Raw genomic sequence first — 16,160 nt, 5'->3', positions numbered from 1 at the left:
TTGATAATGCTACTATAAAGATCAGGGTGCATGTACCCCTTTGAATTAGTGTTTTTGTACACTTCGGGCAAATGCCGAGTAGTGCAACCTACAGAATGGGAGAAGATGTTTGCAAATGACGTATCTGATAAAGGGTTAATACCCAAAATCTATAAAGAACTTATCAAACACCCAAATAACATATAATCCAGTCAAGAAATGGCCAGAAGACTTAAATAGACACTTTAGCAATGAAGGCATACAGATGGATAACAGACACATGAAAATGTGTTCAACATCACTCATCATCAGGGAAATATACATTAAAATTACAAAGATATTACCTCACACCTGTCAGAATGGCTAAAATCTACAACACAAGAAACAATCATTATGGGTGCGGCTGTGGAGAAAGAGAAACCCTCTTGTCCTGTTGGTGGTAATGCAAACTTGAGCAGTCACTCTGGTAAACAGCATGGAGGAGCTCGGTGATGGGTATAAGGAGGGCACGTGTTGTAACGAGCGCTGGGTGTAATACGCAGATAACGAATCATGGAACACTACATCAGAAACTAATGATGTATTGTATGGTGACTAACATAACATAAAAAAAAGTTAAAAATAGAATGACCCTATGATCTAGCAATTGCAATGCTATGGTATTTACCCAATAAATACAATAATACTAATTCAAAGCGATACATGTACTCCAATGTTTTAGCAGCATTATCTACAATAGCCAAACTATGGAAACAAACCAAGGTCCACCAATAGATGAATGGATGAAGAAGTTGTGATACATATACAATGGAATGCTACTCATTCATAAAACAGAATGAAATCTTGCCATTTGAAATGACCTGAATGGAGCTAGAGTATTATGCTAAGTGAAAAAATTCGGAGAAAAAAAAAGCACTATATGATTTCACTTACATGTGGAATTTAAGAAATAAAACAAATGAGCAAAGGGAAAGTGACAGAGAGAGAGAGAGAGAAAAACCAAGAAACAGACTCTTAACTATAGAGAACACCCTGCTGGCTACCAGGTGGGAGGGATGGGTGAAAGATGATGGGATGAAGGAGGGCACTTGTGGGAAGGACCACCTGTTGTACCAAAGTTTGATATGAATATTACACTGTTGGTTAACTACCTGGAATTTAAATAAAAACTTTAAAAATGAACAAAAGGTAAGGAATAAATGAAAGAAGCCCATTTGCTTGAAAATAACTATGATATTTTTTTTTCTCTCCTTTTAGTCACCACCATCACATGGAACTAAACAATGACACACAAATTCCAGAGTTTGTTCTTCTGGGATTTTCAGGGGATCCAGAACTGCAGCTCCTCATATCTGGGCTTTTCCTCTCCATGTATCTGATCTGTGTGTGGAAACCTGCTCCTCATCCTGGCCGTCAGCTCTGACTCCCACCTCCACACCCCCATGTACTTCTTCCTGGCCACCCTGTCCTTTGTAAACATCTGCCTTACCTCCACCACCATTCCCAAGATGCTGTGGAACATCCAGACTCAGAGCAAAGTCATAACATATGATGGCTGCATCACGCAGATATACTTTTTCCTACTTTTCGCTGGATTGGATGACTTTCTCCTGACTGGAATGGCTTATGACCGCTTTGTGGCCATCTGTCACCCCCTGCACTACACAGTCATCATGAACCCTCAGCTTTGTGGACTGCTGGTGCTGGTGTCCTGGATGATGAGTGCCCTCCATTCCTTGTTAGAAAGCCTAATGATGTTGCAGCTGACCTTCTGCAGACAGGTGGAAATCTCCCACTTTTTCTGTGAAATTAATCAAGTGGTCCGACTTGCCTGTTCCGACACATTTCTTAATGACATGGTGATGTATTTTGCAGCTGTCCTGCTGGCTGGTGGTCCCCTTGTTGGGATCCTTTGCTCTTATACTAAGATAGTTTCCTCCATACTTAGAATCTCATCAGCTCAGGGCAAGTATAAAGCTTTTTCCACCTGTGCATCTCACCTCTCAGTCGTCTCCTTATTTTATTGTACGATCCTAGGAGTGTACCTTAGCTCTGCTGGTACCCAGAGCTCCCACGCAAGTGCAGTGGCCTCGGTGATGTACACGGTGGTCACGCCCATGCTGAACCCCTTCATCTACAGCCTGAGGAACAGAGACATAAAGAGGGCTCTGAAAAGATCCATTGGGGTTCCAGTGATGTAAGGGCCAATGGTTCTGAGGTTGAAGAATTGCCCATGATTGCAGGGCTCACAGCCTTGGAGCCAAATGCTGCCATTCTGAGATCAGACTGTGGAAGTACAATCTGCTCCTTTTATATATTTCCTGGAATTTCCATTTGTTTGAATTCAACTTCTTCATTCAGTTAAGTAATTCATTACATTAAACTTCTGCTCTTTCTGATATACGGAAAGGCTCCCCCTTGTCCAATTTCATATATTCCTAATGTTTTCCCCAAACTTGGATCACAAATACCTGGAAATTTCTATACCTTACATGGGATATCTTGGATTTCTTAAATGTAATTTCATTTCAATGATTTCTGTCATGCCATTTAATTCTCTCTAGATTCCCCAAAAAGACTAATCATGAGTTGTATTCTTCATGTGGAAGAAAGTATACTTGGTCCTAAGCCCTTCACATAACTTTATTGTAAATGAAAAAACAAAACTCCAGTTTTCACCTTGAGTCTGTCAATGGTGTTACATCACCACCTTCACTCCTCTTCCTGACAATGAGGACTCTAAACTTGTTCCCCTTAAGTCTCAGGCTCTTGACAGGGATGCTCAGGCTAGGAAAGCCCGGGCACCCCCTGTGTCCTGTGCTTGTGGACATTCCCACAGATGCTTTCCTGACCAGAGCCTCTGCTGTGGCTGCACCAGCCCTTGGGTTCTTACTGTGACTGCAAGACAGGCCTCAGCAGCACCCATCAGAGAACTCTAACAAAACCAGGTTTATTCCTCACAGGTCCTGGAGGGCACATGGGACACAAAGGCCATTGGGGGAGGTCTTAGAGGGGGAGAGAGGTATTGAGAGGGAGAGAGATTGAGCACAGCTGAGGGATCTGTCTTCATTGGGGTCCATGGGTGGGTGGTTAGGGACTTGTGCTCATTTTTTTATTGTTGAATTTAAAGCACGGGCGGAGTTGAAGGGTGGACAAAATTGATGAAGGAGAGTGGAGATGGAGATATGCGATGAGTAAGTCATGGGAATGGGAAGGCACAGCATATGGAATGCAGCCAATGACATTGTAACAGTGATGTAACGGGACAGAGGGCAGGTACACTTGAGGTGAACTGAGCAAAACAGAGAGACAATGAATCACTCTGTTGTACGTGTGTATCTGATGTAACATCATGTGTCTATATACTCAAATAAAAAATTAAAGAGAATACAATAAAATATTTTCCTACAGTGCTTAAAAATACCAACAAAACATACAAAGAGAACCCTACTAGAATTTGGCACAGAAAGGGGAAAGTAGGGTCACTCATGGTAGTTATCTAGATTACCAGGGCTTTCTAAATCGGTACTTGGTGGGTGGCCTGCGTGCTAATATAGTAATTGTGTCATACATGCAACTGGCAATATGTTAATTTGATTAGTCGTCTTTGAAATGGAGGCTTCAGAAATCAAAAGCTTCATGTCAGGCACTTACTCTACAAACATGCTCCTGTGTTTCCTAACTGGTCCCCTGGTTTTACGTTGTGGTTCAGCTCAGTGTCCAGGAAGCCCACCCTAGCCACTGCAGGCACTGTCAGCATGTGTATATCTCCCAGTGGAGTCTGCATGGAAAGACAAATTTGAATAAATAGATTGATCTAATACATTCTTAGCATCAGAGACGACTATAAATATGAGGAAGCAAAATTTCATTGCACCATCTTCTTACTGTGCAAAATATTTCTTATTCATGCAGTGAATGTATTTGTGGAAATATTGCACATTGGTGTCCACAACTGAGGGGGTTTATTCCTTGAGGTGAAGGGTCAGTTAGTGTCATATATATTTATTCCAGAATTATCTTCTGTTTCTACTCGAAAAGTTGCAATGTTACCTGATAATACGACTCTCTCTATTGGTACAGAAAATGACTCCCTCTTCTTAATATTTGCCACAAATGCTAAGGGATGGTGAATGAACAGTATCAGCATCACTCATTTTTACCCCCTTCCTGCTCAGAAATCTCTTCCACCCTGTGTGATCAGAGGATGCTTCACAGGAGAGCTGGATGTCCTGCTGGTCGTGTGATTCAGAATCACCAGTTCTTCTGCACAAACATGCATGTCCTTCACACTCTCCCAGTGACACGGAAGGGAGCCCACATACAGCCACTTGTTCATAAAGCCATCAGAAATAGACGTGAATAACAATGACCATGACTGGTCTCCTCATTTGTCAGATCCTGTACCACAGGTAAAGGCAGCACATGATCTAACTGCCTCAGGTCTGTTCACTTGGGTGATTGTGTCAGTCAGCTCTCGCTGTGTAACAGGCTGTCCTTGTCAAATGGGATGTCATTATGATGTATGATTGTCAGGTGCAAAGGTTAAGAGGGAATTCTTGAGCCATTTTATGATGCAATATGTGCTTTTATTATAGGTCAGGACGCATAGACAAAAAGAGTTGCATGGGACTGTGAGGATGACTGGTTATATACTTTTGAGTTTATCGGGGGTGTGCAGATAATGGTAGCTTCGAAAGAATTTTTATATGCTAATGTGAGGTTTACAAGATCTTGGAGGTATGGCTATTGTCAAGATAGGCTTCCTTTTAGTCTCTAATAAAACATCAACATTAAGGCAGCCATGAGTTCCTGGAGGAGTGTCACACTCTGTGTGTCTCAGGGATTCATCAAGGGCTGCAGGTTGTAAGGAGATTGACTTCTAGCTACATTTCTCTTGCCTTTGTTCTCCTCATCAGTAATCCCTTTACAATCAATTTGCATTATTTCTGGGAGGCTTTTCTGATCTCTGCTGGGCTCCTCATGGGTCTGGATTCAGGAGTGTATCTGCATGTATTTCTAAGGCTCATCCATGGTGTTGTACCTGGTTGTAGTGCTTCTCTGTACCAGTCAACTTATGGTCTTATTACTACATTTCCATATGTAAGTTATTCTTCTATTTGTGAATTAAATTAATTTATGTGCATTATTTGAATTTCATCCCACTGTTCCTACATCCATATAACACTTGCTTTCCTTCCTGTTAGAAGAGCTCACCCAAACCTTCGTGGAGAGTCACTGCACTCTAATCCTACTCTTTGCCTTGGACCAGAGATAATTCCCCACATAATAAATCATTGCAGTATAATGACACAAAATAGCTGCATATTTAGAGTGCACAATTTGATGAATTAAAGAACCATCACAAACGTGAAGAGTACAGAATGCATGTTTCCGTCTGTGTGTAATTAAAGACTTTACATCAGCTTGAACTCTTTTGTTAGGTAATTGTTAAACATTTTAGCTCCCTGAGGCGTGCTTTCCTTATTTCTGAAGGCAGTGTGAAATGTTAAATATAACTCTATATGAACCTTGTTAGAAAAGAATGAAATAGGTGGACATTAATTTTTTGCGTCAAAGAAAACATTCCAGCGTGGTTGTGTCTTCTGTGTGTGTGTGTGTGCGTGTTATGCATTTTTCTTTCTTTTTTGTTGTAATATTTTTTATTATGTTAGTCACCATACAATACATCCCTGGTTTCTGATGTAAAGTTAGATGATTCATTAGCTGCGTACAACACCCAGTGCACCATGCAATATGTGCCCTCCTTAATACCCATCACTGGCCTATCCCAATCCCCCACCCCCTCCCCTCTAAAGCCCTCAGTTTGTTTCCCAGAGTCCATAGTCTCTCATGCTTCATTCCCTTCTGATTACCGCCCCCCCTTCTTCTTCCCTTTCTTCTTCTACTGATCTTCCTACTTCCTGGGAAACAAACTGAGGGCTTCAGGGGGGTGGGGATGGGATAAGCTGGTGATGGGTATTAAGGAGGGCACATATTGCATGGTGCACTGGGTGTTGTATGCAAGTAATGAATCATGGAACCTTACATCAAAAACTAGGGATGTACTGTATGGTGACTAACATAATATAATAAAAATATATTATTATAAGAAAATAAATTAATTAAATTATGGTTAAAAAATAAGTGTATTATTTTGTGTCACTCATAAAAGCAATAAAGGTGCAATTTACACAGCCTCATGAATGAATGAATACACTGATGAGGGAAACAAAGGCAAGACAAAGGTAGCTTAAATTAAATCTTACAGTTTGCAGCCGACAGATAGATACCAGAAACATGCAGAGCATGACATTCCTCAAGGAACTCATGGCTGCCTTAATGCTTAATGTTTTGCTTTATCTAAGACCAATGTCAACTTATCTAACAGCAGCAAGCCCCTCAAGGTTCTGAAAGCCTCGCTTCCAAATTCCTCAGAGACTTACTCAATCCCTAACATTCACTAACTAAAAAGTATATAATCAGTCACTCACCATCCCAGTGCAGCTCTTTCTGCCCACAGGCCCTGTCCCCATGCCATAATAAAATCTCCTTTTTGCACTGTAAAACTTCCAAGAATTTTCTCTTGACCTCTGGGCTTGATGATCCCTCGTCATACACTATTCCTTCAAAATTACGTACAAAGGCAATATTTGGTGCAGAACACATAAAACCACTGACAGCTATCTCTTCCACAGGAACACAGCCTTGCTCATTGAGGAATCATCCACAGACCAGGACCGGCCCATCAACATCACCTGGGAGCTTGCCAGAAATGCAGACACAGATACAAAACATTTGCATCATTGCAGAAAGGCCTCTTGGATGCCTCTGCCTAGCATAATGGATAACAGCAGACCCATGAAGGCACACTGTCATCAAATTTCAGAACACCAGGGACAAAAAGAAGATCCCAAATGCTTGCAGTGAGGGGAGCAAGGCACATGTCACATAAAAGGAATCAGAAACCCAAAAGGAAGTAATCTCAACAGTGATACTAGACCCAATTCTCTATGTCTTCAAGTTCACAGAGAAAATCCTAGCCCACCTAGAAGTCTGTGCTCAAATCAGCCATCAAGTAAAGGGTAGAACAGAGATATATTCAGACACACATATTCTTAAGAAAACTTTACTCCTCTGTGTCATTCTTCTGAAAGCTACAAGGAGATGGGTCTGCCAAAATGAGGGAGAAAACCAAGAACGAGATTGGGCGGAGCAAGGTGCCACTAGCTTTGCTATAAGCCCTGTAGTAGTCTTCACCTTTTTAAAGCACATACATCTATACATTCATTCTCAAAGATAAATTTTTAGAAGTCTCAGACCAAGGATCATCTCCTCCCTACCCGCTCTGGAGACAAGTGTTCCTTCTGTGTGCTCTCTAAGCACCGCTGCTGACCTTCCACCATATTGAATCTGTCTATCCATGGGTCTGACTTTTCTCCAACGACAGGACACATTTGGATGTGATCCAAAGTGGTAACTCAGAAATGTCTGTGGATCTAAACAAAAACAAGAGCAAGAATCTCCCTGGGCTAAAATCACTCTGTCTGCAGAGAAGAGTTCATTCTGGCGGTCTGGGTGTGAATATACTTTTCTTGCCTATTCCAGCTTCAGAGCCACCTATACCCCCTGGCTCATAAGTTCTTTTATCTTCAAAGTCAGCAACATAACATCTCAAAATTTCTCTGTGACTCCAAGAATTCTGCCTCCCTCTTCCACATTTGGAGGACCCTTGCGATCTATTGAGCACAGCTAGATAATCAGAAAAACTTTTTTCTAGTGCCAGCTGACTAGCAATGTTAACACCGTTTGCAGCCTTAATTTTCCCTTGTCATGACACAAGACATATCCACAGATTCTATAGATTAAAATGTGGAAATATTTTGGGGACATTTTTCTGTCTACTAAAGTCTTTGTCAGAGGTGTTTTTGATGTCAACTCAGGGGCCCTTCCTTTGAAGGATCAACCACAGAATTTATTTCGGACTCTAAGGTGGATACTCGGACTTTGAAAGGACTTTCCTTTCAAAACCACACATATTGAATCTGTCTATCCAGGTCTGACTTTTCGCCAACAACAGGACACATCGGATGTGATCCAAAATGGTAACTCAGAAATATCTGTGGATCTAAACAAAAACAAGGGCAAGAACCTCCCTGGGCTAAAATCACTCTGTCTGCAAAGAAGAGTTCTCATGGCTTATTTATTCACATCACGCCGGAAGTATAAATGGCAAATTAACCCTCAACTAAATAAATTCAATATCAACTCAAGGTTAAGGGAAAGCACAAGGAGATTAGAACTCTGGAAGGGAGGCAAGTTCATAAGAATGAAGAATAGAAAACTGGATTCACTTGACTTCTAATCTGGTCTCTTGGGAACAGAGAATCAGCAGGAAAAGTTTCCGTTGTGTCCAGACCAGTGGCCCACAGGGAATGGAGTGCTCTGCGGTGGGAGTAACAATGGAAACAGCACCTAGTGAGCAGACACAGGGAGCTATAAATATCTCCTCTGCTGTAGAACGTCATTGTGGATCCTTGGACTGGCCGGGACGTGGTTGTTATTTTGGGGTTCCTAAGTCTGGCTGGGGGACCCATGCTTCACTGCTTCCTGCTGTCCTGTCTGGGAACAGAGCTTCGGTCTCCATCATCAAACACCAAGAGAGAAATCGGCACCTCCACACGGAGACTTTCATCTTAGAGACCCCACCAGGTGAGTCTGAGAGCTCAGCAGGTATTTCATGAAAGGATCAGAGAGAATAGAAGCTGAGAACATTTCCTTTGGTCACCTGAGATGAGATAGACTCATTTATAATTATTTATGTAATGTGTTCAAAAGAGAAGTGTCCATTGGACTTAGCAATACAGGCATCATTGTTGACAAACACGGAGGTAATGGAAGTCCAGTTGGATGAGTCAGGGGAAGGAATGGGGGACATAAAGTGGTTCTGGTGATATTAGAACATATTCAAGGAGTTTGCAGCTAAGGGGAGCAGGAAAACAGAGTATTTGGTCTGGAGTTGTTTTTGGTGAACTTTTTAAGATGTGGTGTTTTTAAGCACGTTCTGTATTTATAGAAAGACTCAGACCCATGCAGGTAGCTGTTCCCCTGCAACAGCAGTTCCTGAGACACATTTCTCAGCATCTTCTCTCACAGTGAGTATTCATATAAGAAATTGTGTTTAATATGCAAAAAGAGTATGCTAACTAGCTTTACATTGTAATATTTCATGACCAAGGTATGGAAACTATGAGGACATTTGTGAGGTAGAATAAAAACTCAGCCAAATCCGTTCACTGGTGATAATCACTCGTTTAATTACAGGAAGAAACCGTATGATAAGGTTTTTACATATATTGACTAATGCTATCTGCCACCCTAGGTGGATGGTGCTATCCCCAGGAATTGAGTAAGGATATTCACATTTGGAATGGATTGGTTGTCTCTCCCAAGTTCAAACCACGAATATGTGGTAGATCTGACATTCAAAACCTGGTTTTCTGATTCCAAAAGTTTTGCTTTTAAAATCATTCAGAAAAATCTTTTATTATTTCATCTTTAAAAATTCCCTTTTATTGTCATACATTATATATTTTTGTTGTAAATTGCAGGTTTATTTCCTTTGCACATTTTTCCAAAGGGATATTCAATCAGTAAAATGTCTTGACATCATAAAAATACCACTCCTTTCTTGTTTGGATTCACTATTTCCTGCTTTGTTAATTATTATGGGCAGCAAGGGGATGTGGACTGGGGCTGGAATGCTGCCAGACCCAGGGAAGCTTCCTGCTCAGCAGTCTCTCAGGGACCACCTGAGCTTATTAGATCTCCTTTACTCCTTGTGTCCATTTCTGTCCTCTCTGTGTTTCTGGAACTGCTTTCTTATGTTTCTTTAAATACAGGAAACAGTGTGATCGTATTAAAATAGAACCTTGTGTTTCCATGTCTGTGGGAGGCTTAACTAACTGGAATTTAAGTACTATTTATAGTCTGCTGTTGCAGCTTGCTTTGTATCGTTACGTTCAAAATTATTTTGGCTGAGGGTGAGAAAAGCATGATAGTTACGCAGTGCCAGGAGGTCAGAGAGAGCTGTCGGTGTGTGGTGTGTGTGTGTGTGTGTGTGTGTGTGTGTGTGTGTGTGTGTGTGTGTTGTGGGGCATGAGCAGTCCTCAGGACAGTGGTACCCCAGTTCATATACTCCCATATGTGACCCTTAAAAGCCAGAATGTTAACCAACAGATGGAAATATGGAAAGGATCTATCTATTCCAGAATACCTTGGAACACAATAAGATGCATAGAACACCATGTGAAGGAAGGACTCCCTGTGTCTTGAAGTCCCATCAGTGGCAGAAAAGCCACCTCGGTCCTCAACGTTCTCTGCCACCACCTCTCCTCGCTCTCCCTCACCGCACCAACTGCGTGTTGAGATCTGCAGATCTGCAGTAAGTGCCTTCTGCAGGGCCTTTGCTCTGCTTTCCCTGCAGGGCACCCACCTCCCCCAGATATCCTCCTGCCTCCTGCTCAGTCTTTCTGGAACCTCTGTTAAAATGTTACCTTCTTGGCAGGTCTTCCTGAACTCCTATTAAAACGTAGCACCCTTACCATTCACTGCTTTTTTCTTTTTTTTGGGGGGGCATACTTTTTCAATTTAATTTTACTGAAATTCAACTAATTAACATAGAGTGCATTATTAGTTTCAGAGGTAGAGTTTAGTGATTCATCAGTTGCATATAACACCCGGTGCTCATTCCATCAAGTGTCCTCTGTAATGCCCATCCCCCAGTTACCCCATGTCTCCACCCCCTCCCCTCCAGCAACCCTCAGTTTGTTTCCTATGGTTAAGAGTGTCTCATGGTTTGTTTCCTTCTCTGATTTTGTCTTGTTTTATTTTTCCCTCCCTTCCCCTATGCTCCTCTGTTTTGTTTCTTAAATTCCACATAATGCATCATGTATCTGAAATTCAAGCTTATCTGGGTGCCCTGTGTTTTTGTGAAACCTAGCAACCCTAAGTGTAGAAATAACATGTAGTCAAAGGGGACCTGCTGATAACATCTAAGTATTGCCTGTGTGGGTCCCCTCAAGGTGGACAAGGGACCCATTTGCCCTCCAGTGATGCAGCCAGCACACTTCTGCCATTAATGGAAAAATATCTGCCAGAGCAGTACTGTGGTCTTGTCATTAGCCTTCAAATTACTGGTCGGGGGCTATTGTTTAGTACGTAAATGTCTACTGGATTTTCTCTTAAACAAACAGAAGCTTCAATGGCTGGGAAGATGAGGCTTACGAAACATCAAACATCCACTCCTTTTTTTCTGCCGACTTTTTTTCCTTCCTGACACCTGTCACTACCTGACACAGTGTATAATTTTTAGTTACATAGCATATATAACAAAATAAATATAACTAAGTATATCTTCTTTGTCCATCTTTGGATTGTAGGGACTTATTTTCTTTTCCAAGTTCTTTAAATTTAAGTTAGTTAACATACAGTGCAATGTTAGTTTCAAGTGTAATATTTAGTGATTCTGCACTTCCATACAACACCTGGCGCTCATCACCACAAGTGCCCTCCTTCATCCCCATCATCTATTTCACCCATCCTCTCACCACCTCCCTCCAGCAACCCTCAGTTTGTTCTCTATAGTTAAGAGTCTGATTCCTGGTCTGCCTTTCTTATTTCTTTCCCCCACTATGTTTGGGGTTTATTGTTTCTTAAATTCCACACATGAGTGAAATCATATGGTATTTGACTTTTTCTGACTGACTGATTCACTTAACATAATAACACCCTACCTCCATCCAGGGCACTGAAAATGGCAAAATTTCAATACCTTTATATGGCTGAGTAATATTTCATTGCATATATGTGCACCACATCTTCTTTAACCATTAATCATTCGATGGACATATGGGCTCTCTCCATAGTTTGGTATTGTAGATATTGTTGTTATAAACTTTGGGATACATGTATCCCTTTGAATAAGTATTTTTGTACACTTTGGATAAATACCGAGTAGTGCAACCTACTGAATGGGCAAGATATTTGCAAATGACATATCTGATAAAGAGTTAGTATCCAAAATCTATGAAGAACTTATCAAACTCAACACCCAAATGACAAATAATCCAGTTAAGAAATGGTAAGAAGACTTGAATAGACACTTTTTCAACAAAGACATCCAGAAGGCTAACAGACACATGAAAAGATGCTCAACATCACTCATCATCAGGGAAACACACATCAAAAGTACAATGAGGTATCACCTTACACCAGTCAGAATAGTTAAAATTAAAACACAGGAAAAAACAGCTCTTGCTGAGGATGCGGAGAAAGGGGAAACCTCTTACACTGTTGGTGGGAATGCAAGTTGGTACAGCCACTTTGGAAAACAGTGTGGAGGTCCCTTAAAAGGTTAGAAATTGAGCTACCCTATGATCCAGCAATTGCACTCCTGGGTATTTACCCCAAAGATACAGACGTAGTGAAGAGAAGGGCCATATGCACCCCAATGTTCATAGCAGCATTGTCCGCAATAGCTAAATCGTGGAAGGAGTTGAGATGCCCTTCAACAGATGACTGGATTAAGAAGATGTGGTCCATATATACAATGGAATATTACTCAGGCATCAAAAAGAATGATTTCTCAACATTTGCTGCAACATGGATGGCACGGGAGGAGATGATGCGAAGTGAAATAAGCTAAGCAGAGAAAGACAATTATATGGTTTCACTGATTTATGGAACATAAGGAATAGCAGGAAGATGGGTAGGAGAAGAAAGGGAAGAATAAGGGGGGGGTAAACAGGAGAGGGAATGAACCATGAGAGACTATGGACTCTGGGAAACAAATTGAGGGTTTCAGAAGGGAAGGGAGTGGGGAAGTTGAGAAAGGCCGGTGATGGGTATTAAGGAGGGCACATATTGCATGGTGCACTGGGTGTTATATGCAAGTAATGAATCATGGAACATTACATCAAAAACTAAGGATGTACTGTATGGTGACTAACATAATAAAATAAAAATTAATTAAAAAAAAAAAGAAAGAGGAAGCCTCTTGCCCTGTTGGTGTGAATACAACCTCGAGCAGTCAATCTGGAAAACAGTATGGAGGTTCCTCAAAAAAGTAAAAATAGAACTACCCTATGATCCAGTAATTGCACTGCTAGGGTATTTACCCAATGAATACAAAATTACTAATTCAGAGGAATACATGTACAACATTATCTGCAATGGCCAAACTATGGAAGTAGCTCAAGTGTCCACTAATAGATGAATGGATAAAGAAGATGTGATACATACATACAATGGAATGTTGCTCATTCATAAAACAGAATGAAGTCTTGCCATTGGAATGACATGAATGGAGCTAGCGAGTATTATGCTAAGCGAAATAAGTCAGTCAGAGAAAGACAAGTACTATATGATTTCACTTTTATGTGCAATTTAAGAAGTAAAACAAATGAGCAAAGGGAAAAAGAGAGAGATAATTAGAGAAAGCGAAACCAAGAAACAGACTCTTAACTATAGAGAACACCCCGCTGGTTACCAGAGGGGAGGTGGTGGGAGGGATGGGTGAAAAGATGATGGGGATGAAGGAGGGCACTTGTGGGAAGGACAACCTGTTGTACCAAAGTTTGAAACACTATATTGTACAGCAGAAATGAATATTACACTGTAGGTTAACTAACTGGAATTTAAATAAAAACTTCAAAAAATGAAAAAATAAAGGGTAAGAAATAAATGAAAGATGCCCATTTGCTTGAAAATAATGATGGTACTTTTCTCTCTCCTTTTAGTCCCCACCATCACATGGAACCAGACAATGACACACAAATTACAGAGTTTATTCTTCTGGGATTTTCAGAGGAATCAGAATTGCAGCCCCTTGTATTTGGGCTTTTCCTCTCCATGTACCTGATCACTGTGTGTGGAAACCTGCTCCTCATCCTGGCCGTCAGCTCTGACTCCCACCTCCACACCCCCATGTACTTCTTCCTGGGCAACCTGTCCTTTCTAGACATCTGTTTCACCTCCACCACCATCCCCAAGATGCTGTGGAACATCCAGACTCAGAGCAAAGTCATAACGTATGATGGCTGCATCACACAGATATACTTTTTCCTACTCTTCGCTGGATTGGATAACTTTCTCCTGACTGTGATGGCCTATGACCGCTTTGTGGCCATCTGTCACCCCCTGCACTACATGGTCATCATGAATCCCTGGCTTTGTGGACTGCTGGTTCTGGTGTCCTGGATCACCAGTGCCTTGCATTCCTTGATGGAAACCTTAATGGTGTTATGGCTGTCCTTCTGTACAGAGGTGGAAATCCCCCACTTTTTCTGTGAAATTAATCAAGTGGTTCAACTAGCCTGTTCCGACACCTTTTTTAATGACATAGTGATGTATTTTGCAGTTGTCCTGCTGGCTGGTGCTCCCCTTGCTGGGATCCTTTATTCTTACTCTAAGATAGTCTCCTCGATACATGGAATCTCATCAGCTCAGGGCAAGTATAAAGTATTTTCCACCTGTGTGTCTCACCTCTCAGTTGTCTCCTTATTTTATTGTACGAGCCTAGGAGTGTACCTGAGCTCTGCTGCTACCCAGAGCTCCCACACAAGTGCAGTGGCCTCAGTGGTGTATGCTGTGGTCACACCCATGCTGAACCCCTTCATCTACAGCCTGAGGAACAGAGACATAAAGAGGGCTCTGAAAAGGTTCATTGGGGTTCCAGTGATATAAAGGTCATTCATCCTGGAGCTGAAGGAATGCCCATGATTGCAGGTCTTGCAGCCTGAGAGCCAGTAACGGCTATTCTTAGATCAGGCTGTGGAAGTACAACCTGCCCCTTCTATATATTCCCTGGAATTTCCATTTGTTTGAATTCAACTTCTTCATACAGTTAAATAATGCATTATATTAAGCTTCTGCTCTGATATACAAACAGGCTCCCCCTTGTCCAATTTCATACATTCCTAATGTTTTCCCCAAACATGGATCACAAATGCCTGAATTTTTTGTATCTTATATGGGGCAAGTTGGATTTCTTAGTAATAATTTCATTTCAAATGATTTATGTCGTGCCATGTAAATTCTCTCCAGATTCCCCAAAAAGACTAAGCATGGCCTATATTCTTCATATGGAAGAAACTACACTTGGCCCTAAGCCCTTCACATAAATGTATTATAAATGAAAATACAAAACCCTAGTTTTCATCTTGAGTCTGTTGGTCTTTTTAAATCACTATCCTCACTCCTCCCCCTGAGAATGTGGACTCCAACACTGTTCTGGTTATGTCTCAGGCTCCTGACAGGGATGCTCAGGCTAGGAAAGCCCGGGCAACCCCTGCGCCCTGTGCTTGTGGACATTCCCACAGATGCTTCCCTGACCAGAGCCTCTGCTGTGGCTGCACCAGCCGTTGGGTTCTTACTGTGACTGCAAGACAGGCCTCAGCAGCACCCATCAGAGACTCTAACAAAACCAGGTTTATTCCTCTCAGGTCCCGGAGGGCACTTAGAATGCCAAAGGCCATTTGGGGAGGTCTCAGAAGGGAGAAAGCATTGAGAGGGACAGAGAGAAGCACTGGTGAGGGATCAGCCTTTATTGGGGTCCATGGCCAGAGTGTTTAGGAATTTGTGAGTTCACCCTTTATAGGACAGTTTTATATGTGTGGAAATTGGGTGCTGAAAGGAAAGCCGGTCACTCACGTGTCAGTGTGTAGTTACCCAGAGCTTGTCTGAAGAGGTATTTCATGGCTGAGACAGCCCGAGGGCTGGATCTGGTAATTGTGTCTGAACTGACAATGTGTTTCCTGGACTTGATGGTTTTTGAGATGCATGCCTCAGGGTCAATAGCTTCATATCAGGCTCTTACATTGCAATCAAAAAGCTTAGTTCAGATGCTTACTCCATAAATATGCTCCTGTATTTCCTAACTGGGTCCTGATTTTATTCTGCGATTCCGCTCATGTCCAGAGCGCCCACCGTAGCCACTGCAGACACATCTCTCTCCCAGTGGCGTCTACATGGAAAGACAAATTTGAATACACAGATCGACCTGATATGTTCTTAGTGTCAGGATGACCATAAATATGATGAAGCAAAATTTCAAGACAGTCATTTTGCTGCTACACAAGATACTCCTTTTTTCTGATTCTCCTTTTTTTACACCAGAGTTC

The 16,160-nt window shown here is 41.7% G+C and overlaps 2 protein-coding genes across 2 annotated transcripts; both read left to right on the top strand.

Moving 5' to 3' along the window:
- The first annotated feature begins 1,249 nt into the window (after positions 1 to 1,249).
- LOC100469800 (olfactory receptor 7A17) lies at positions 1,250 to 2,180 on the top strand. Its single transcript, XM_002930437.4, is given in 2 exon segments — positions 1,250 to 1,368; positions 1,370 to 2,180. Coding segments are annotated over 2 exon segments (930 nt in total).
- Positions 2,181 to 9,059: 6,879 nt separating this feature from the next.
- On the top strand, positions 9,060 to 14,724 carry LOC100469549 (olfactory receptor-like protein OLF4). The gene is made up of 2 exons (XM_002930436.4): positions 9,060 to 9,134; positions 13,779 to 14,724. The coding sequence occupies exons 1-2, from the start codon at positions 9,070 to 9,072 to the stop codon at positions 14,722 to 14,724; spliced, it is 1,011 nt and encodes a 336-aa protein (XP_002930482.2). The 5' UTR covers positions 9,060 to 9,069.
- The last annotated feature ends 1,436 nt before the right edge of the window (positions 14,725 to 16,160 follow it).

The sequence above is a fragment of the Ailuropoda melanoleuca genome, unplaced genomic scaffold (assembly GCF_002007445.2).
Source record: "Ailuropoda melanoleuca isolate Jingjing unplaced genomic scaffold, ASM200744v2 unplaced-scaffold8310, whole genome shotgun sequence".
In the NCBI taxonomy this organism is placed as follows: Eukaryota; Metazoa; Chordata; class Mammalia; order Carnivora; family Ursidae; genus Ailuropoda; species Ailuropoda melanoleuca.
This window is presented reverse-complemented; position numbering and strand designations above follow the sequence as displayed.

What these genes read in the sequence shown, in the direction of transcription:
- LOC100469549 (XM_002930436.4), top strand. Translation starts at nt 9,070, where the DNA reads ATGCAGGTAGCTGTTCCCCTGCAACAGCAGTTCCTGAGACACATTTCT. An exon ending in TCTCAGCATCTTCTCTCACA is followed by an intron (nt 9,135 to 13,778) that starts GTGAGTATTCAT and finishes CTCTCCTTTTAG; the next exon opens with TCCCCACCATCACATGGAAC.